Here is a 23,867-nt window from a genome sequence, read left to right as displayed (position 1 = left end):
ATTTAATAGTTGTTTACAGAGTATGGAAGACTTGCTATGGAGGAAATTTACCAAAAGCCATTTCAGGTAATACTTACTCTAAAGTCCAACCTTTTTACATAATTACCTAGTACAGGGGTTCTCAAACTTCATTGCACTGCAACCCCCTTCTGACAACAAAAATTACTACATGACCCCAGGAGGGGGGACTGAATCCTGAGCCCGCCCGAGCCCTGCCGCTGTGGGTGTGGAGGCCAAAGCCCGAGCCCCAGCGCCCTGGGCAGGAGGGGTCAAAGCTGAAGCCCAAGGGCATCAGCCCCAGGCGAGGGGCCTGTAACCTGAGTCCTGCCGCCCAGGGCTTCAGCTTTGGCCCCAGGTCCCAGCAAGTCTAAACCGGCCCTGGCGACCCCATTAAAACAGGGTTGTGACCCACTTTGGGGTCCCGACCCACAGTTTGAGAACCTAGTCATCTTTTTGTGTAGATCTGGGTGAGATGTGTGTGAAAAATCAAACCATGGTAATCTGCCTGATGAAATGTCATGTCAGTGAACTTAGGCTAGATAGAATCTTTCTGGGAAGGCTGAAGGAAATCTGACAAGGAGTTTAAGATATGAAGTTTAATACACCCCTCGCCCCCAGCTTTTGAGTCCTCCTAAGGTAGTGATGGGTTTTTATGTTTAACTCTATTTCCAAAACAGCTTGCACTAAGTCCTTCAAATGGTCTTACTCTCCTTGGAGTACTGGCAGTATAGATCCCCGCTCTTCAGGGTTGTGCACTAGTCACCAATGTTGAAGTCCTCTGGAAAGCAGTTTAGGAGTCTCACATGTGTTCGTGTACAGAACCAAATGTTCAATGTGGGACTGTATAAGGATCTGTAGCTCCATTTGGCTGTGGAGGTGAGAGGACTTGGAACCTCTCAAGTTCCTTCTTCCTTCGTAGGTGCCCTTAGATAGTTCATGCTAAAGTTTAAAAGTCTAAACAGACTGTGTTGTCAACAATATTCTATTGTCTGGCAATCCTGTTTTGTGCCTTATTCTGGAGCAGTGACCTTTGAGACACAGCCAGGGTTTGAGCCCAGTGGCTCTTTTAATAGCAAATTGTAGGACGAATGGGTGTTCTCGCTCTGGTGCTTTGTGGGAACATGCTCACTCCAGGCAGTCTTACGCCAAGGGACTGTGAACATCCTGAGCTCAGGGTTCCCTTGTAGCTTCTCTCTGCCTGTTAATTTGGTGTCTCCAAATCCTTTCACATCCTCCTTGTTCCCTGTCTGGTTCTTCTACCAGGTCCTGGCTTGTAGTTAAATCAGCAAGATACTGTAGGTGTACCTAGCTAGTGCCCTCTTGCTAGGGGAGTGATGTCATAAGCTCTGTTTCATGTCTCCAGTTGATGGAAGGGAGGATCACACTCCTATATCTGGGCTGGCAAGAGACAGAAAAACTAGAGTAACAGGTGAGAGTGTCCATTCGCTATCAAAGGTCACAAGTACGTGCTAGCTTGAAGGTGCTCCTTCGGCTGTACTTACTCACAACACGCAGAGAAATAACCAGTGTCTTGTCTTCAGCTTAATCAGGTTTGGGGCTATAGTTTGTTGAATTACCAGCAGCAGATGTAGGATTCTTGATTTTGTCACTTTCTGCTGCTATAAGGAATATTAAATTAACTATTCGTTATTATTGTGCTCTTCTGTGTAGACACTAATGTTCTTAATTAGAGATTGGAGCTATCCTTATGAACACTCGTATGGCTTGGAAGGAGGAAAAAAATTTCTAGAAAAGCGATTGCAGGTAAGTTACGACTTACAGAACTCACACTAGCTCCTTAGTTCAGGTGCTGTTCTGTGTTTGAGAGAGCTACACATGATTGGCTAAATATTTTCTGCTTGCTATTTTCTCGTAATAGAAATGATATTTAAATATGTGACATCAAGTGATTGCCTTTGTACGATCTACAGTTTTATAGAAGTTCAGAAAAAGGCTAGACTGTGTTAAATCATTCATAAACGTCCTGCCATTAAACTCCATTATAAATCTCGCGGTCAGCTCCACAGAGCCATTTAGAATTCTTATTTTGCTTTTTTTAGGTAAAGCAAAACCAGCATGAAGAGCTTCAGAACGTAAGGAAGCATATTCGCTCGTGTTTCAGCAACCTTGGCTGTTTCCTGTTGCCCCACCCTGGTCTTAAAGTTGCGACTAATCCAAATTTTGATGGGAGGTTGAATGGTAGGAAGCATTTCATTGTGTTAATTGCTTTGGATATATATCACTGACATTGTTTTGTTGTAGCACAGAACTTGCCTTAAATCTAGGTTTTATTGAAGAGTTTGGGGTTAAAAGGTAAAACTTAAGTGTGCATTGGCATATTCTCTTTTTGGGTTGTTAAACATATGGAGGAATTAAGTGATGATTTTTTTCCTGGTTCTGTGTTGCTTTTTAAGTTCTCAGGTAGCTGTTGGCTGTAACCTTGCAGATTTAACATTATCCAAGATGGCCAGGGGTGGGATTCTGCAGTGTCTAAAATCAAAGGATTTACAAGCAGAATCCCAGGAATTCCACTCACATTTTGGTGGGTGAGGAGCTGTTAATGTGCCAAAGGATGGTGTAGAAAAAAAAATTCTTGCGTCTTGTGGAGTTCCCACCAATTATGTGCTGGGAAGAGAGACTTGAGAGAAGATACTGTGAGTGATCTTCAAATAATTTATTCTAGTTACTCCAGTACTATATAGATGAAGGGAAAAACCCTACTCTGGCAATTGGAAACTATTGTAAAACTTCTTTAAGCCCTAAATATTTCTTCAGGATAAGCAAATTATTCTGAGTCAGGAAGCATTGTTTTTTTTTTTTTTTTTTTAAGGGATTTGTTGTCAGTGTATGTTTCTAGAGAAGAAACTCATTATTACTTGAAATTGAGCTGTACCATCTTTTTCTCTGACTGATTCAATTTCCACCAGACATTGATGATGATTTCAAGAGAGAGCTGCGGGATCTGGTTCCATTACTACTTGCTCCTGAAAACTTGGTAGAGAAAGAGATCAGTGGATCCAAGGTGACTTGTAGAGATCTTGTAGAATATTTTAAGGTAGGCAAACGCTTGTACTAATTATTTTTTCATGCCTTACAAAAATTATCCTGATTTTAGAATGCGTTGCCCAAGAAGAGAGGATAGTATCTAGGTTCCACTCACTGATGAGCTTTAGGTAGTTGTGACTTCAATTTCAGCACTTCGACTGAAACTGGTACGCATGGTTTTCCACCAGACCAGCTCTAAGGGCGATCGAGCCACCGGGGGTCGATTTAGCTAATCTAATGAAGATCTGCTAAATCGCTCGCCGATCGCCAATCACTCGCCCGTCGACTCCGGTACTCCACCAGAACAAGAAGCATAAGGTAAGTCGACAGGAGAGTTTTTCCTGTCGACACAGCGCGGTGTAGACACCGCAAAAGTTTGACCTAAACTACGTCGACTCCAGCTATGTGAATAACATAGCTGGAGTTGTGTAACTTAGGTCGACTGACTCCCATGGTGTAGACCTGCCCTAAGTGAATTACTGTTTTGGCTGTGCCTTTAGATAGGTGTAGGACCAAAAGGCAAATCTTCAAAAAAAATATTTGATAGATTATCACTTCTAGTATCCTTAAACTGAGTTTGAGTGAGACAACTTAGAGCAAAGTGCCAATCTTGGTCCTGATATAACTTTAAATATAGGTATTGTGTGTAATTACACCTGTAATTAAAGTTGTCTAAGCACGTCCATTTGAAGAGCTGTTTTCCTAAGTTCATAACTTAGTCAAATTTTGGTGCTGAAATTGTCCATGTTCTCTCTCAACCTGAGAGAACGCTTCTTTGAAACGTTAGAATAAAGATGGCATAGCTGTTTTTAATGACTTTTGTGTAGGGAGCACACAGTTGTTGCTGTTTAACCAAAACAAAACACTTCTGCCACCTTTGAAGGCCTGTGGTGTCTCAGGGGTTACGGCAGAAACTTGAGAATAAGCAGTGTGTAGTTCCTAAGTTTCCAGTAAAAAGTGACAGTCCTGTCCAGGACTCTTTGTCGCTTTTTACAAATCCAGACTAACATGGCTACCCCTCTGATACTTAAGTTTCCAGTGTGCCTTTTGGTGGTCTGGTGAAAAATCTGTTGTGACCTGGGGAGAATTGCAAGGGTTTAAAAACTTGTATCATGCAGGCACACTGCTGTTGTCAGAGAAGAAAAGGGTTGTTTTTCCGAACCTCACAATGTTATGTTGGCTCCACTTACGCATGTGTGGGTAAATTCTGAACAACTTCATTTGTAATATGGGGGTGTGTGCAGAGTAGGATCTGTGAAGGCATATAGGGCATGAAGCAGGGGCTCTGCAGCAACCCTTCCTTTCTGTTCTGCACATTCTGCACACCCAGCAATGTTTGATTGCTACCTAGCAAATAGTTCTTCATGGTCAAACTTCTTTTTAAAACAAAATCGCCTTGGAAATTCCAGATCAAAAGCTACATTAAAAGAATGTGACGGTTTCAAAGTGAAGCACTTGAGTCAGGAAATACTAAAGTTAAGGCAGCACTGACAACCAAAACTCTGGCCCTGGTGAGCCAATGTAGTAGAACAGTCTTTAATTACGTGATTGCATGCAGATTTTTTTCTCCATAGGACCTCTGCCTCACTTGGTTCAGGGATTGGCTGTTTAGTGAATGTGAAAGGGACCACACCTGAAAAGTGAGGATAAAATACATAAATATTTAAGAACAGCTGCCTGATTCACGTTGCACTGTCCAACCTGTGCAATGAATGACATGGGGTGCTGTGAGAAGACTAATACGTGATCATGCAAATAAAGACTCACAACATATAGGCACTAGGGAGTAGAACTAAGATTAGGAGGGCAACCTTAAGTCAGGAAATAGTGACGTTGAGAGCTTTTCTTTGCTGTTCTCCTGATTTAGTTCGTCTGTTATTCAGAAGAGTTCCATGCAGATTGGCCACTTACTTGTCTCATAACACAGAACTCTGGGTGTTCGGGGGGCCCTGTTCTTTGACTTCCGTTCTGAAAGTGGAAGTCCCACCCCCAGCATAGAGGTCTGTACATCGGCATCAGGGACCAGGACTAACAGCGGGGAAGGAGAAATCCCCCTTCTCTCTCTCCCTCCCCCACTCCTAGAGATGGATAACTGAGGGAGAGGGGTACAGGAGGAACAACAGAAGAGTTCAGTGTGCTAGCTAGTGCAACTGGCCCAAAGCCATGAACTCCCTGCTGCTGGCCAGAGCCCCCGTTTCCCATTAATCTCACCCAGAAGGCCTAAGTTCCTTCCCCAGCTCACTGCATACAGGGCATTGCTCCCCACCGACCTCTGAGGAGTGTGCAGATTGGACACAAGTACGTTGTCCTCTTCCTTTCCTCCTAGCCACAGACACAGGACAACGGAAGCTCTTGGGGTGGGGAGCTGAGGACCAGCTTGATTGTAATCAGCCCACTTAGCGTCCCAACACACCCTGCCACCCCAGCCGTCCCTCCCATGTCCCAGGGTGGGTAGTGCCTTCACCTTCCCCCAGATTCTCTTATTCCTTCAGGGGTGGGGACATAAGTGTTCCTCCACCCCCAACTTGTTTACTGTCTGGGGATGGGGTGTCACTCTGCTGCTCCAGATTCTGGGGAGGGCACGTGTGTGTGCGGGGGGCGTTGTCTTCCCCCTCAACTTTGAGGGGTTCTCCCCAGCCCCCCAGAAATGCCCCCCACATACATTTGGGGGATGGGGGTGGGGGGGGAGGGAGATAGGTGCTCACTCTTCCCTGATGGGCTCCAGGCTGCCACTCCTTGAAACAGTAGTAGCCTCTTCTCTTCAAAACCCTCTTCTATGTGGTAGGCCTCAGCCCTGGTGATGTACAAACCCACCCGAACAGGGGATGGAGCCGTCGGGCTCTGAAAAGGGCTAGTATGGTGTCTCTAAACAGACCTATTTTTAATAAAATAAAACCCCAAGATTCATCCCTGACTCACTGTGTGTGTGTGTGTGTGTGTGTGTGTGTGTGTGTGTGTGTAAATTGTAAACGTGTCAGTGAGAAGAACCTTCAAATGAAGCAAGTAGAAAGCGTTTTTAATACCAGGATAGACATATAGCTCTAATCTTGGTAAACGCACATATTAATTGCCATGTGTCGCTACAGTATTGCTTTGATTCACTCAATATGGAGATTAGTAGGGACAGCATTTATTATAAGGGGTTTGGAATGTAAAGGGATTAAAGTGTTGGGATACATGTGTAAATGTCAGTTGTAGATTATTTTACTCCTACATGTAGAGATTTGCTTAATTGAATATTTAGGATTAACCTGAAGGACTGATTTGGACCCTGGCTTTCTTCCCATCATAAATGCTCAGGTCAAAAAAGAATCAATAAAACAAAATTTAATTAATTGTTTTGTTTTTCAGGCTTACATTAAAATCTATCAGGGAGAGGCGCTACCTCATCCTAAATCAATGCTCCAGGTATTTCCTTATCCTTTAAACATAAGCAGAGTGAAGAAACAAAAATTAAATTCTTTGCAATCATTAAGGGATGTATTTCTTCAAGAGACTGAAGATTGTGACTGAAGTGTTAGCACGCATGGGGCATGTTTCTTCAAGAAGGGCCGAGGCAGTTACCCACTTGAGGGCTTGTGTGGGTTCAGAATCACCTGAAGTGGTAGCCACTGGGGTTCTGATGTATATTAGCATATCCACTCCTTCAAAACCTTGCCATGTGGTCTACATTTTGACTCCGTTTCCAGTATTGTTTTTATTAGCTTAGTGTCTAGTGCTAATAGATAGGAGCACTTAGTCAGTTAGATGTCTGCACCATTACATGGTGACATGCCACTTTTCACTTTGTGAGTCTGTATCAGGTAAGGTAACTGTACCAATATTCCCCTCCATGGCTGATCCAGGGAGGAAGATCAGATTTAGATTGAGCTTTGGGCAGTCCAGTCATGCCTTGCTCAAGTGTACAATGCTTACGTTGTTTGGGGTTTAGGACTTGCAACAAGGAGGTGCTCCGTTTGTGCTGGCTTTACCTCTTGGGTCTTGAGGGATAGATGGCTGAAAGCCCCTTTAATGAAAGAAGCCGGAGGAGTTCTTTGGTTTAGAATCTGAAATTGTTCTGGGTACCTCCCCTTCAAGGAACCATCTCCTCCTTGGACTTGTCTAAGGGTTCAGAAAGCCTCTTCCAATGCTCCTTCAGATCCAAAGACAAGGGATGGACTCCAGTGGATCGCCACTTCCCTTCCTCCTTCCCCCTGTGACTTTGAGGGAGAGGGTGGGACTACATTCTTTCCTGTAACATTAATTAGACTGGTTGGCTCTGACATGGAAACATGCATGACCCAAAAAGACACTGCTTACTAGAAATTCTGAGCCTGCAACCGCAGGCCTGTGACCTGGCAGAGATAACACACTCAGGGGAGAGGGGGAAACTGCTTTTATACAGCGATGGAATTTTTTTCTGACCACTTTCTAATATGTTAATTTGGATATCCTTTTCCAGTTGGTAACCATCAAAATAGTCTCTTCCATACCTGTCTTATGATAGAAAAATCATGTACAGGCATATGGGTGTATAATTACGTAGCTTTTCTAGAGTGCCAGGGCTGAAATCTTTGCTTCTAGTGAGCTGTTTTAATCTATTTTACAGCAGATCCTTTATTTGTTCACACGGAAGGTTTTCTTTGGGTCTGAAGTTAATGGGTAAACATTCAAAATGAAATGGTACAAAACTGGTTAAAGGTGTTGGTGCTTCAGAATGTAGAACTAATATTACTGGCAAGTCCGATACAACCATGTACAGTGCTTGGTCAATATCTGTACGCTTTCATTTTCCCAAGGCAACAGCTGAAGCCAATAATCTTGCTGCAGTAGCAGGAGCAAAAGACACCTACAACAAAGGCATGGAGCAGGTATGTTGATTGCAAAATTAAAGCAACGGTGTGTGTAGTAAGGCCTCTGTTGTAGAGTTGTGCACAATGTGGTGTTAAACGGTTACATGGTTAACATACTAATGGACAAACTGGCTGAGCATCAGGACTCCATGTGTGAAGATCACACATGCAGCAAAAGTCACAAGATCACTCATGAGGGAGGGAGAAGGAAATTGATGGTGAGGGAGGGGGGCGGGATTGAGATGTATTTTCTACATGTGGAACACCACATACTAAATGACTTGAGAATTCTATTAGCAGCAGCTGATTAAAAAGATATGAAGCAGCTAGTAGAATGAACAGATGCATTTGGTGATAGCATCACTGTGCAGGGTTCATACTAAAAAACACAACAAAAAATGGTTTGGGTTTTGGCGATATTACACGACTGATTTCTGATAATTTTCTATAAGGCTATAGAGCAATAGCTACTGTTAGCCATAAAATGTGAAGATTAAAAGGTACTTAAATATTCAGTATTTGCAAAATCCAACAGAGGGTCCTGTGGCACCTTTAAGACTAACAGAAGTATTGGAGCATAAGCTTTCGTGGGTGAATGCCCACTTCAGACACTGTGTCTGAAGTGGGCATTCACCCACGAAAGCTTATGCTCCAATACTTCTGTTAGTCTTAAAGGTGCCACAGGACCCTCTGTTGCTTTTTACAGATTCAGACTAACACGGCTACCCCTCTGATACTTGCAAAATCCAAAACGTTTCTTCCAAATAGCTATGTGTAGCTAATAATTTCATTCACCATATGCTACTTCAAACTCCATTGAGAAGGTACTCTGTTATAGTGAACTCATTACCAAGGCCCATTGCCATCTTCAGACCATGAAGTTGGGCAACAGTTTAAAGCCACTTATCACAGAACCATTGACACCATATGGGAAATTCTGAAATACGATTGTACATGTACGTTATAGATATCAGGAGGTCTTTCGCTTACTGTGGAGCATGTTCCCATGAAAATAGCATCAATTTAAGAGTTCATCTGCTCCTGTAGCTACAGTAAATTAGTGCCGTGACCACCTCTTGACTACTGTGTGCAGTACTGGCCACCACACAACAAAAAGGATATTGCATAAGAACATAACAGCCACACTGGGTCAGACCAAAGGTCCATCTAGCCGAGGATCCTGTCTTCCGACAGTGGCCAATGCCAGGTGCCCCAGAGGGAATGAAGAGAACAGGGCAGTTATCGAGTGATCCATCCCCTGTCACCTATTTCCCACCTTCTGGCAAACAGAGGCTAGGGACACCATCCCTGTCCATCTTGGCTAATAGCCATTTACGGACCTATCCCCCATGAATTTATCTAGCTCTTTTTTAACCCTGTTATAGTTTTGGCCTTCAAAACATCCTCTGGCAAGGAGTTCCACAGGTTGACTATGCATTGTGTGAAGAAATACTTCCTTTTGTTTGTTTTAAATCTGCTCCTATTAATTTCATTTGGTAACCCCTAGTTCTTGTGTTATGAGAAGGAGTACATAACACTTCCTTATTTACTTTCTCCACACCAGTCATGATCTTATAGACCTCTATCATATCCCCCCTTAGTCATCTCTTTTCCAAGCTGAAAAGTCCCAATCTTATTTCTCTCCCTTCATACGGAAGCTGTTGCATACCCCTAAGCATTTTTGTTGCCCTTTTCTGAACCTTTTCCAATTCCAATATATCTTTTTTGAGATGGGGCAACCACATCTGCACACTGTATTCAAGATGTGGGCATACCGTGGATTTATATAGAGGCAATATGATATGTTCTGTCTTATTCTCTATCCCTTTCTTAATGAGTCCCAACATTGCAGATCAGGAGAGCTTGGAGATGGGTGACAAGAGTGATCAAGGGCCTGGAAAAACTGTCATATGAGGAGAGAAGAGACTGGGATTGGTTGCCTTAGAAACGAGACTAGAGGGGAATGAGTCTATAAAATAATGAATGGTACCCAGAAGGAGATCAGGAATTTTTATTCTCCCTGTCTCCTGACCCCAGAACAAGGGGATGCATCACATCAAACTAAAAGGTGGCAAATTCAAAACAGATTAAAGGAAATCCTTTTTCACACAATTTGTAATTGGACTGTAGAGCTCACAGCCAGAGAAAGTCATCGAGGCTAAGAACTTAATATGATCCAAAAAGATTGGGTACGTGTGGTTATCAAGCATATCATTAACTATAACAATTCTAGATGAGCAAACCTTCGGAAGGGATACTAAACCTCACGCTTCAGGGTTTAAGCTGGTCTTTTCTCTATTAGAGATCAGGATGATGCCTAATGTGGGCAGATTACCCCTCATTTACCCACTGCAGGGTTCTTACACCTTTCTCTGCAGCATCTTGTGCTGGGCTCCGTCAGAGACGGGATTCTGGACTAGGTAGACTCCGGGTCTGCTCCAGCCTGGCAATCCCTAAGTAATAAAACGGAGTAGGAGTATTCCCACTTTGTGAAGACCTTTGAGGTTTTCAGATGAATTGTTATAAAAGTGCTGAATTATTTCCCAGCTGAAGTCATGACTGGCCTGGGAGATGATTGCAATATTGGAGGATTTAGACTTCAGATAAGGAATAAACAGGAACAGATGTTTTCTTACAGATTCTGTTTTCATAGGAACTTCCCAGGAGTGGGTGGGTCAGCTTTTGTGGCCCGCATCATGCGGGAGGTCAGACTAGATGATCATAATGGTCCCGTCTGACTTAAGAGTCTGAGTCTATAAGTGATGTAGTTTATGTAATAAGTGTGGCTAAACAAAACAAGTCCTTATAAAACATCTTCTGGATAACTTTGAACATTTTCTGTACCAAGTCTTGATGTGACAGATGGGTCTGAAACTTTTGACACTAACAGAGTAGAAATAATTGTTTTGGTCTTTATCTTGATTAACACTAGTTTTAATCAAGTCTCTTCTCTCCCAGTCTCTTCTCTCCTCATATGACAGTTTTTCCAGGCCCTTGATCACTCTTGTCACCCATCTCCAAGCTCTCCTGATCTGCAATGTTGGGACTCATTAACACTAGTTTTAATCAAGTCTTTAGTGTCAGTATTACCAATACGCCTAGGAGCCCAAGTCATGGACTAGAACCCCATTATGCAGGGTGCTATATAAATACTGCCGAAAGAGAGTCCCTGTCCCAAAGAGTTTACAATCCAAGTATGATGAGGAAGAACAGGCGGATACAGACATGGAAACAATGAGGCCACATGGGTCACCTTGATGAGCAATGGTCTCACTACAGTTAAGCTGCTGGTGTGCGCATGGGGGCAGCATGGGAGGAAGCATGAAGGGACTTGTTTGAGAATTTAACTAGTGGTTGATGGATGCTGACCTCATGGGCCAATCGAAGGTGGGAGACTGAGCATGCCCAAGTACCTCATCAGGTAGAGGGAGGCCTTTATCATTCAAATCACCTGCTTGCCCTCAGGGAGTCTGATGCACAGATGAAAAGGTAATGTTATGGATGGGCAGCTGGAGTATTCCTTGGGGTCTGTCTTCACACTCTGCTGAACTTACCAAGAGCCAAGGAATTATGACAGCGTTTTTGTGAACTCAGACTATGGCCCAGTGTGTTTGATTCTGTGTAGACCTGTTAAATCTGCTGTGTCTGAAATCATCCCAACTTTGAGAGAGCCATGCTTATGGGGGAGTGTTCCTGGGCTGGACACTGTTCAGAATGCTCCAAAGCTGAAGTTCTGAGCAGACTAAAAATGCTTCCCCAGCCTCTGGTTCTTGTTTGTTGCATCATAACTGGCTCAGTCAACTCCTTTTGCTCGACTGACTGGCGAGAGCGGCTCCATGCTGTGGGTCCCATCCTCTGGTTTCACATCAATGATTTTATAGCATTTCCTCTGTTCCTTTAAAAGCTCTCTTGGAAAGGAACCATGGCAGCAATGGATATTTGCCCCTTTCAAGAGGGGGTTGGGGCTGCAACACAAGCAGAGAGATGGACACAGCTAGGGCTTTGACCAAGCTCATGAGACACTGGTTGTACAGTCCTAGTGGCTTATACTAGCTAAACCCAGTAGGTTCCTAGTCTGGCTGGAGATGGCACAGTGGCTGATCCATCAAGCTAGCTACCTTTCCACATATGATCACTTAGCACCACAGCACCAATTTGCATTCTAGCTTAGGGTTTGTTCTTGTTAGCCGGGCTGCCGAGGGTGGAAATTGAGTAGTTTGAAGTCTTGCAAGTGGTGTCTATTGTGCCCTTCTAACTGACCAGAAAATCATGTAACTTTTTAATTGGAGGTAGTTTGGTGAATCACTTTAAATTGCTCCCCCAAACAACTTGATTACTTTCTGTAGTCCAGAAATGAAGAGCTGGCACCTTCCGAGATCCGATTGATATTTCAGACTCTGTGAGCCATTAGAGTTCTGTGAAATCAAGTTTCTGATATGGAATATTTAAATCTACAAGATACAGTCACAGCTTCCAGCAGGGTTTTTAAAAAAAAATCCACCCTTCCATGGGGAGAAAGGGACGCTTTCCCAGGCTGGGGGCATCATGTTTTGAAGAATCTGGGGTTTTCCTGGGGGAGGGAATGTTTCTAACCCTTCTGGGCTGTAAGTGAACAGTGTCACTTGGCGCAGTGCTGTCTTCTCAAGTCGGCAGGCACAGCTACCGCATGTGCCACTATTGATAGCTTTGCCCAGCTGCAGCACAGTGAAAACGGGGGATGGACAAGGCCTACCTGGCATCAGTGGGTGGTTTCACCCTGCTAGGTCCAAAGCAGAGGCTGAGGCGAGGGCTAGAGTTCACTACCCCTTTCCCACCTGTTTTAACAACAGCCAGGTGGTTCTGAGATTCTACTTCACCTAAAGGGAGAGAATTGCTCCTGTGTACTTATTCTGTAAAGGTCAACGTTACAACGGGTCCACAGTTTCCTCACCGCCACTGAGCCCCTTGCCCCCCCACCCCAAAAAACAAACAAACAAATGCTGGAGAATATAAAGTCATGTTAGTCTGAACATTACCAGATGGTTGAGGCTATTCCTGATTCTTAGGCTTCAGTCTGAAGCAGGAGTGTCTTAACCACTTACCTGGAGCTTTGGCGTATTCTGACCTTGGTCAGCTGCAGGGTGCGTGTGGTGCTCGAGCTACTGCCCTCTAAGAATCAAACATCAAGCAAGTAATGGTTTGTTGTTGTTTTGAATGCAGTGTTGAACAGCACAAGCTCTTCCTGCTGTACCCTGACCCCTCACCTCTGGTTGTTCTTCTCACAGGTTTGCGGGGGAGATAAGCCTTACATTGCTCCATCGGACCTAGAGAGACAGCACCAGGGTTTTAAAGAGTCGGCTGTCAAACAGTTCTGTTCTGTGAAAAAAATGGGAGGAGAGGAGTTCTGTCGGCGCTACCAGGACCAGCTTGAAGCGGAGCTCGATGAAATCTATGCAAACTTTGTGAAGCACAATGATGGCAAAAACATCTTTTATGCTGCTCGTACCCCTGCCACTCTGTTTGCTGTTATGTTTGCCATGTATATCATCTCAGGACTGACTGGCTTCCTTGGTATGAACTCCATCGCTAGCCTGTGCAATCTCATCATGGGGCTAGCGCTGATATCCCTTTGTACTTGGGCATACGTTAAGTACTCTGGGGAATTCAGAGAAGTTGGAACAGCCATTGATCAAATCGCTGAAGCACTATGGGAACAGGTTGGTATCTATTTCACTATGAAAGTGTCCTTTCTTGGTCGAGCTTGCCAATCACAATTCCTGTTTAATGCTGTTAATCAGAAAGGGTTCTAGAGCCGAATAAAAGAATCCTAGTTCTTCTGGAAGGTAAAATGAACTCAGAAGTGTAGACATTGGGTAACTCTCAAGGAGGATACCTTGGAGAAATCAGACTATAAAGCCAGCCCAGGATATCATCCAGTGTCTAATTATCTGAGGTCTTTGCTGGCACTAAGTTCTGAGAGTAGCACAAAGGTGAAAGGATTTTTGTTAAAAATCCTTGTTGATTACTTCTCTGAAAAGTAAATTTAAAAAGCTGGTGAAGGATTCTTAGAGAAGTAAGTTAAAGTTGTACATCTTCATTCCTGATATGGTGCATGTGAGACTCCATCGATTTATTGGTGCAAGTGCTCTGACAACACAATACTGCCCGGAATCACCTCTGTATCGGACCCCTCTTGCTGTTGGATAGCATGCATGGCACTGACAAGAGGCTAAGTAAAGACTGCAGGGAAGAAAATTAGAGGTAATGAATACCTGCAAGGAGTCCAGCTTGCAGTAGCTTCCACAGGAGGAATGGCTGTGCTGTCTCATCTTGGGAAAACAGACGGGTTTAAACGTTACTAATAACGTTTTGAGTAGCATAGTGGCTGGTATAGTTGCCAATGTAAAAATGTTTGCCGGAACCAGTGGTTCTCAACCTGTGGCCCAATCAGCGCACAGCTGTGGCCCATGTGACAGCCTCAGGGCCATACAAGTAATATATATGTTGTGTGGATGTGGTCCATATAACACATAGAAAGCTGCATATGTGGCCCACAATAGTAAATAGGTTGAGAACCACTGGCTGGAACAATTGGCCTTTTAAAAGCCAACATAGGATATGATCTTACATCAAGGTAGCAAATATGGTAGATGAATTTTCATTCAACTCTTAATCTGGGAACATGTAATTTTGCCTTTATTGCCTCAAGCCAATCTTGTTGCTACTTTATCTGATTGGCCAACTGTATGGGTCCAACTTGGCGGTTCGCATATAGGATTTTTGACGGCTTTTCAGAGATTGAATAGGAAATGCCTTTAGGAAAGGTTAGCTCTAATACCTATAGTGTGGTGGAAGTGAAACTTCTTGGATGTGATGCAATGACTTGTGTTGAGATCTCAGATGAGAGATGTGATGCTAAAAAGTGACAAGCAAATACTTGTATGAGGTAGAAAATCAATACTTAAAGCCTCACAATGGAAACTGGTTGTTTAAATACTGAATCTTGGTTCAGGATTACTGTATGTAAAATGGTACGGGGCAATGTGCAGGATAGGAGTAATACGGTGATAAATCTTTGTTCTCAACTATGTAAGTTACCTTTGACAGATTTTCTCTTAAGTTGCAGGAAGCAAAACTAGACCATAGGGTTGTAATTTGAGGAAATCTGTTAAATTCTCGTAATTTACTTTCTATGTCCTAATTCCGGAAGCTTTGAAACAATCCATACCCTCCTGCAGTGCGATATAAATTCTGACTTCAGAATAGTTTTGTCCTAGCTTGAAGTGGCTTCCTCGAGTACAGACGTCTTCAGCGTCACATGTAAAACTGGGGTTTCTAAGCATGCGGTTGGGTCGTCTCTCCAAGGAAGAGACCAGGTCATAGTAAATCAACACTTAAGTTTTGCCAGCAGAGCTATGTTGGTTCAGGGTGTGTGGAGGAAAATCACACCCCTAACTGACCTAGCTATGCTGACCAAGACTCCGGTATAGCTGCAGTTATACTGGCATAAAAGTCTTTTGCTGGTGTCACTTTGCTTGGGGACTCTCTTGCTGGTGAAAGCTCCATTCCAGCTAAGAGGGTTTGTCAGTACAACTGTACCGACTAACCCTTTCTAGTGTAGACAATGTGACGGGTTCGGTCGCAGAGACCCCCTTGGGACTGTCATCTGATGTGCTGAAATTACCTCTGAGCCCGTTTTTCCTGCCAGCTTGGGACTCCAGAACCCTGCCTTGTTGAGCCAGACACGCCAGCCTGCTGCAACACAGACCCAGGTCTGATCCACGCCCCCAAAGTTGCAGACTTTAACCAAAAATTGCTCAGCAGGTCACCTATCTCCAGCACCCAGATCCCAATGGGATCCAAACCCTAAATAAATCTGTTTTACTCTGTATAAAGCATACACAGGGTAAACTCATAAATTGTCTGCTCTCTATAACACTGATAGATGTGCACAGCTGTTTGCTCCCCCAGGTATTAATCACTTACTCTGGGTTCATTAATAAACAAAAGTGATTTTTATTAAGTATAAAAAGTAGGATTTAAGTGGTTTCAAGTAATAACAGAACAAAATAAGTCACCAAGCAAAATAAAACAACACGCAAGTCTAAGCCTAATACATTAAGAAATTGTTTACAGGTAAATCTCAGCCTCAGAGATATCCCAGTAAGCTTCTTTCACAGACTAGACTCCTTCCTAGTCTGGGCCCAATCATATCCCCTGGTACAGACCTTGTTAGTTTCAGCAGACATCTTAGGTGAAAAGCAGGGGCTTTCTCATGAATGGGACCCCTCTTTGTTCTCTCCCATCCCCTCTTCTAGCTTTGGCACAAGGCGGGAATCTTTTGTCCCTCTGGGTCCCCACCCCTCCTTCTAAATGGAAAAGCCCCAGGTTTAAGATGGATTCCACCATTCTTTCTGGGCTGGCTGAACACAGGAAGGCTTGCAAGTAAACAGAGCCATTTACAACCAATTGTTCTAGTCAATGGGAGCCATCAAGTTTCTAAACCATCATCAATGGCCCACACTTTGCATAATTACAATAGTACCTCAGAGTTGTACTTTATATTTCTAGCTTCAGATACAAGAATTATACATACATACAAATAGGATGATCACACTCGGTAGATTATAAGCTTTGTAATGATACCTTACAAGGGACCTTTTGCATAAAGCATATTCCAGTTACATCATAGCCACAAAAAGAACAGGAGTACTTGTGGCACCTTAGAGACTAACATTTATTAGAGCATAAGCTTTCGTGGGCTACAGCCCACTTCTTTTTGCGGATACAGACTAACACGGCTGCTACTCTGAAACCTATCATAGCCACACTTGGCGTATTTCCATAAAACGTATGGAGTGCAACATCAGACAACACCTGTCATTGCCATTGGGACTGTGCGTTGTACTGTGAGATAAGAACCAGTTCCTCTGATTGCTAGCCTAATGCCTGGCTTACACTTAAAAATGAGATTGACCGATTTGTGTTGCTCAGGGCTGTAGTTAGTTCAATGTAGCCGCAGCTACTCTGATGGAAGAATTCTTTCTCAGAGATGGATTAGCTACATCGGTCATGGATGGGTTCTTCCCAATGTAGGAAACATCGACACTATGGATCTCTCAGGGCATAGCTGGAGCTGTGTTGCTGCAGCAGCGGTAGTGTAGATGTGCCCTTAATCATTCTGAAACTGAAGGTGGATTCCTTTGCCCAGTGTCTCATGCATGTTCTTGCTACTGACTTCTAAATCTCTCTGCTTTTCTCTTTTCTCTTTGCTTCAGAGGAATCCCAGGAAGGTGAGAAATTAGCAGCAATTAGTCTTATTAATTAGTTGCCTTTATTTTCCTACTGCTTGCTACGAGTCCTTTTCCTAACAGCTGAATTCATATTTTAGGTGTGTTCCAAACTCTTTGAAGTTGTTAGACGTCGAATGATTCGCCGTGTTCTTACATCAGTGCAACGACAGCGACTCTCGTCCAACAATAACAAGAAGAAAAATTAGACAGTATTTTTACATTTCTTTCTGTATCTGAAGTGTTCACACTTACACATATAGGACAATAGGCAGGACCGTCTGGGCCGGTCTGCATAAATGCTGTAACCCTACCAGATTGATGCTGCTTATAGGGTATGGAACTGCACATCCATCTTCTAGGAACTGTAAAGTGGTTTGAATTCAGTGAAATGATGCCGTGTAGGAGGAAATTGGTTTTGTTCATGATTCACCTCATTACAGTAGCACCACAACTCTTTACCATTTCCTTTGTAGTGCATCACGTTTTCGTTTTTTATGTTTCAGATTCCAAGATCTTAATTTTTTTCATTACTTGAATTCTTGTATTTTATATATTTTAAAGGGTTATTTGATTTACCTCATCTTTATTTTGCACATTTCTCATACCACAGGTATTGAAGCCCCTGAGTGATAATTTGATGGAGGATAACATGAGGCAGTCTGTAACAAACTCTATCAAAGCAGGCCTCACTGAACAGGTGTCTCATCATGCCAGGTTAAAGACAGACTGACAATTCATCTCCTCTTCAACTCTGCCCTCTCATCCTAGACATGCTGTACAATGAGAACTCAATACAAATAAACCAAAGTTTACAATCAACTATAGATGTAGTTTAGTGTGACTGGCTTCACTGATTGGTGCCATCAAGTATGAAAAATAAGTGTCAACGTTAAGCATTCTCTTTAATCTGCTTCTAAGACAGACCAGTGCCATGGAGACTGGTAAATGCGGGGACTCTAAATGCAGTTGTTGTGTGTTGTGCACGTATCCCAGGGTGAGTGACTTTCCTCCTTTTCTGAGAAGGTGCAGTGTCTGGTGTGCAATGGAAATGTATCCTCTGTACAAGGATATTTCAGGGAAGTAATTGTCAAATGTGTACAAGGAAATCTTGTAACCGTGTGTTTAGTCACCCAATATCCCATTGGAACTTTTAACTTCCGGAGTATTTATAAAATCACTGTATCAAGAGTCAGACTGAAATGTCAGTGCTAGCTGGCATCAGTGAAGCCAATATTGAGCCACTGTATAAAGATCTTGCTTTACTGCTTTTTACACTACTGTTCTCCGAATGCATGTTGGTTCCCTACAAAAAATGACATTAGAACTAACTATTGTAACCAAGGAAGTGATTCAAAGTGTACATTTGTCTTGCCTTTTTTGATTCACAAACTTTGTCCTACAGGAGATGCATATCAGAAAACTGAGCTGTCTTTTTCTGCAGTTTCGCCTTCATGTATCTAATACGCCATTAATTTTACTGGGGGGGGAAGTTCCATCCAAAAAAAGTTGCCTACAGCTATGAAGCAATGAGTTAGGACTGTCTGTACAGCGTGTTTAGTTTTTATTTTTAAGAAGTCAGATAGGGCGTGTATATGAAATATAAATATATAAATACAATTTTGTATCAAAGTTTTGTAGTTTATGGCAAAACCTGGTTCTGTGGTAGGCTAAGTACAGTCCCTGTGACGGAATGCTTGTGGCTCATGTAAACGTGTGAATGCATAAACGGTTTGACGTTTTTGATATATTTGTGATATTTACCTGCCTTGAGCACTGCGATCTCTCACCCCCTGGGAAATCAATGGGAATGTTGGTTGTGAAACTTCTTGTCCTCTGTTGCATTTTAAAGTTATTTCCTGTAATTTATTTTCAGTACATGATTAAAATAAGTTGTGTATATATGAAATGAAACTCATCTTTCTTCTTTAAGAAATGTTGGTGTGTCTGTATTCCACTAGATAAATCATGTCAGCTATTGACTCTGAAACGATAAAACAAGAATTGCACAAATGTGCTCCAGCTTTTAATGAAGATGAACGTGAAAGTATATTGCTCCCCTTTCATGCTGGCATGTCTCTCTTTGAAAGAGAACACTTTGTCTAGCAAGTCTTGTAAATAAATAAATTAAAAAATTGTGGTGGTATAAGATCTCATCCTAATTAATACACCCCTACCCTGATATAACGCGACCTGATATAACACGAATTTGGATATAACACAGTAAAGCAGCACTCTGGGGGGCGGGGCTGCACACTGCGGTGGATCAAAGCAAGTTCGATATAAGGCGGTAAGATTTTTTTGGCTCCTGAGGACAACGTTATATCAGGGTAGAGGTGTAGACCTCATAAAGCATGCTACTTCACTTGTTGAGTTGCATGTAAGTTTCCGAACTTCATTGATTGTATTTTTCAGAAACTTTTTTATTATGGATTGTGACCTTCAATTCCATATGTATTAAACTGATATGAACTAAAATGTTCTCAAATATATAAAATAAGCCTAAAGAAGGGTAACTAAATAGCATCTTAACTATTTCAGTTTCACCTGAAAATGATCAGTTGTGCAATGGATCGTTTTGCATTCATCATTACTTACCTTGTAGCAAAAGTGTGAAACTGATTGATTAAAGCTTCTAGAACTTCCTTTTTCAGACAAATCAAGTTAAATCTAAAAATATGATGCACTAGGCATAAGGGAATTCTGCCATGATTGTTTCATGCAATGGGCAATAAATTCAGATGGGAAACAATTGGAACATCAATGTAGCTTGTCTATTTTTTTCTGGAGTAGCAGGTGTTTTGAGTCTGGAGAAAGTCTTTAACTCAGAGAAGGTGTGTGTGAGGTAATCTTTTATTGGACCAACTTTTGTTGGTGAAAGATGAGCCTTCAAGCTACAAAGAACTCTAACTAAAACAGGCATATACATTGGGTTATGTGGTTTCTTTAAAATTTAACAAGATTGGATGCAGGACAGCAAATAGAACATTTGAAGGGGTTTTTTGGCTGGTGTTTGACAATCTAGTAAATTACAACAAAGATAAACGAGACTTCTACAATGCTTCACAATGGTGCCAACTTACTCCATCATCGCACTCCCTTCTTTCTGAAGGATTGTCAAGCTCACTTCACAGCCCCTATAACACTGCTGGCAGCGCTGACCATCAGGTGGTGGTGGAAGGATGTATGTCACCTACAGCAAAACTGTCCCAAACCCATCTGCTCCTTGGATGTCTTGCTAAAAAAACCTATACACAAATGTTAGCCTGATGAGATCCTAAAATAGTTGAACGACTGCAGGCAACACTTCTTGCATTCCCAGTTCTGGGTCTAAAGTGGAAGATTTGATATGCCTTCTACAGTATAGGGGTTTGACTTCTGCATGATCGACTTTGTTTCAGAAAACTTGTCTTAAACCCACTGAGTAAGTTAAACTTCTGTTTATTTCAGCATTCCTGAACTGCTTTCCATCTCTGTACCAATACTTAGTCTTTCATCCAGGTTTCTTCAAGAGGAATTCTGTAAATATCAACTGGCTTGTTATAAGCTACCATAAGCATTTCACCAGAAAGTGTTTTAATGCTGAAGCTTCCCCTCCCTTCAGCTGGAGGCCCTTCTGTAGGTGGCTGCTTGTATCCAAGACTGTTGGGCAGGGGTAAAGTGGAGCATGGTGCCAGCTGTAGGTACAGGCCTTCAACTTTCATCTCCCTTTTTGTGTCAAGTGGAGAAAGCTACTGCTGAAGCCAGTTTAGCTGACCTATAACACGAGTGTTGCTCTAACACTCAAGAAAAACCTTGTGTGATGTTCTAACTCAAATTCCAAACCGATGTCCATCTCTCAACCCATGTCGTGGAGCCAAGGATCCAGCAGGTGCTTGAAGTGGCCTCTTCAGCACTGCCAATTTTTGATATTTATTTTTATTTATTTTAAAGCTCCAGCTGTCATGATTGCACCAAAATCTCAGCTGCTTAAATCTTGTAGCGCTCCTGGCTGGGAAGTAAAGCTTGGACCTGTGACCTCAAAGGCTCTAAAACTTTTGTGTATTTTAGAAATGATTTTTAAGCTTGTCTCCTGTTTCTAAGTAGCTGAGTACCTCTCCCTCTCTCTAAGGGTGCTGTGAGGACAATACAGCACTGTTGGGCAGTGTAGCACTGTTGCACAGAGATGAAGGGCTCTATTGAGGTCACATTGTCCAACAGCCCAAGGATTAGCACAATTACATGGGATCTGGAAGCCCTGTTTTCAGATCCTAGCTTTGCCTGATTTGGAGCAGGGACTTCAATCAGGTTTTCCACATCCCAGGTGCACCTCCTAACCACTTTGCTGTGGGTAGGTGTCTAAGACCTGTCTTAGGTACCTAACTTTAGCAGTGGTGGTGTGACTGTAGATCACAACCAAAGTTAAGTGCCTAAATACCTCTGAGTGGTGAGTAGGCCACACCCCTCCCTCATGCAGCTCCACGCTCCGTTTCAGTGAATCCCATTCTTGTGTGCCTGCCTCATGTTGAGTAAGCTATTCTAGGTCTGAAATCACCTGCTTCTAAAGCTTGTCAAATCTCAACAGATGTATAAATGTGTGCAGGTATAACTGAGAGTGGATTCTTGTTACAATCTCTTTATCCTTAATACAGTTGAGTCATCCTCAGTTTAATTACTGAAAGTTGCAGAACAATTAATTCTAGATACTGTATTGAATGTGAACATTAGGGTGCAAACAGATTCAGAATGCCTAGTTGCCACTAAACATGTTCTGAAGACTGAACAGTGGTGGTGGAACTGACAGTAGCTACCCTTTGCTTTGCAGGGTTGTGCATGCTTCCAGGCTCCTACTGAACTTATCAAAACACCTCTGGCCAGCAACACCAAGTAGCAAGAAACATCTTCAGCAGGCTAGACTGAAGTCTATTGCTATTCCTTTTGGATTGAGTGTTTGCACCTGTCATGGATACTTTAAATGGGAATCCAGACACCCCCACCCTGGCTGAGAATCACAAGTGCTGAGCTGCACCTGTTTCTCTGATGTCTGCATCAATAGAACAGAGGAAGAGGCATAACTTAAGTTGGGAGCAAAGCAAGGGAATCCCTACCTGGGATTTTTCTGGTAGTTTTAGACTGTCTCAGAAGATGATTTAGGTTTACCCAGTGGGCCAAGGAGTAAACTTCCCATGCTTCTATAAACAGCCTGCTGAAGGCAAAGTGTGTTGTCCTGCTGTAAAGCTCCTAAACTGAAATGGATTCCTTTCTGAAAGGCTTAGAACAGCATGGTTGGTGACCTTCTCTCAAAGGCCAGGGGTGACTGCTGATGTGGAGGACTGCAGCCTAGAACCAGTAGGCAGAGACCCTCCTTCTGCCTCAGCTACACCAGCAAGGCTCATAGCAGTGATGGGACCCTTTAAGAACCTAATTGAGCTGAGGATATTGTTCCCTTAGAGTACAGGACTAAGCATTTTCTAGAACTTTATTTCCCAAAACTGTCCAGCTGTTTACTCACTAATCATCCCAGCACCCCTGTAGAGTAGGGGGTAAGTATTACTCATTTTACAGATGGGGATGAGACCGGTGAAGTGACTGTCCAATATCTGATCCTACTTGTATGATACAACTGAAGATCTCCCTGCATGTCACTAACTACCTGATTTTGTATGTTTGATGCCAGCTCTGAAAGAGTAGTGAACTCCAAACACAGTTAGAAGCCTGACTCTTATTTCCAGTACATTCTGAGGACTAAGACTTGAAATTGAAATCCAAAACCTGACCCTGGAGCCAGATTTCAGTCTTTCACCCAATAGAACATAAGATCTGCTCACACTGCAGCTTACAGCTCATGGTAGTGATCACGTGCAGTGCACTGAATATGGAAATGGTTTACAGCCCTTGGGAGCAGCTGGTGGTTAGGTGTGGCCAGTGCAGTGAGAGGACACTACTACATTTTAACCTGCTCACCAGTTGCTTCCCTCACCAAGGGAAGGAGGCTTTTTTTTTTTTTAAAGTGTGTCCATCTTTAATGAGGGACTCCTGCCTCATTCAGTGAGCACTAGCCATCTTGTGATGTGTAGGGCTGCCAATTCTGCAACTCCTACCAAGACTGGGGATGAGTGGCCCAGTTTCAGCCCCACCCATGTTAGAAGATTGGGGCTCCTGAAAGTTACCAGAGACACTTATTTTCAGATGAATGAAAAGAGGAACTGTACAGCAAAAGAACTAGAGCCCCCTCTAGCTACTGTAATCTAACAGTCTTGGTATTTATTTGCTGTTACTGACTGAACCAACCTTCACTCTACCCAGGTTGGGTTTCTGTGACTATATTCAAATAAATCAGGCACTTACAGGTTTGCAGAGACGCCTGTAAATGTTAGATTAAGTGCTGATCAGCTCCCATTCTCATGCTCCACCCCTGCCGCTTTCAACAACCCCATGAATAAGGTCTGTCAGAGGCTAAAGGCTGCAAGGGAACCCAGTGGTCCACGACAGCAAGACATTCACCAACCCCCTATGCCATTAGAAATCTAACTCCCAAGCAGCTATATTGCTCCCACAGTTGCTGCTGTTCAACACTCCACAATCTACCAGTACTGAAATGCCACTTCAGATATCCCTAACCTTACCGAGACAGGGGAGTCCCCACATTGGGTCTGATACAAAAGTAAACAGCTTGTGCACTTGGCCACCATGAACTTATCTTAGTAACTAGTACTACTTGCTTTCCAAGAGTGGAAGAGTG

General features: G+C 43.0%; 1 protein-coding gene across 10 annotated transcripts in view; it reads left to right on the top strand.

Moving 5' to 3' along the window:
* Positions 1–19,055, top strand: part of ATL2 (atlastin GTPase 2) — a 56,725-nt gene extending 37,670 nt beyond the window's left edge. For 3 of the 10 annotated variants that reach the window (XM_065589946.1, XM_065589942.1, XM_065589951.1), the window contains 8 exons: positions 10–66; positions 1,672–1,764; positions 2,061–2,199; positions 2,928–3,055; positions 6,397–6,453; positions 7,824–7,895; positions 13,142–13,573; positions 17,760–19,055. In XM_065589946.1, coding sequence (XP_065446018.1) covers positions 10–66; positions 1,672–1,764; positions 2,061–2,199; positions 2,928–3,055; positions 6,397–6,453; positions 7,824–7,895; positions 13,142–13,573; positions 17,760–17,879 — 1,098 coding nt within the window. In that variant the 3' untranslated portion in view covers positions 17,880–19,055. Of the gene's footprint in view, positions 1–9; positions 67–1,671; positions 1,765–2,060; positions 2,200–2,927; positions 3,056–6,396; positions 6,454–7,823; positions 7,896–13,141; positions 13,574–17,247; positions 17,500–17,759 lie in introns of those variants that run through there. The other 7 variants (XM_065589947.1, XM_065589944.1, XM_065589950.1 and 4 more) reach the window with 5 other exon arrangements.
* The last annotated feature ends 4,812 nt before the right edge of the window (positions 19,056–23,867 follow it).

The sequence above is a fragment of the Chrysemys picta genome, chromosome 3 (genome assembly GCF_011386835.1).
Source record: "Chrysemys picta bellii isolate R12L10 chromosome 3, ASM1138683v2, whole genome shotgun sequence".
NCBI classification, from domain to species: domain Eukaryota; kingdom Metazoa; phylum Chordata; order Testudines; family Emydidae; genus Chrysemys; species Chrysemys picta.
Note: the sequence above shows the minus strand (reverse complement) of the source record. Positions and strands in the feature narration are given on the sequence as shown.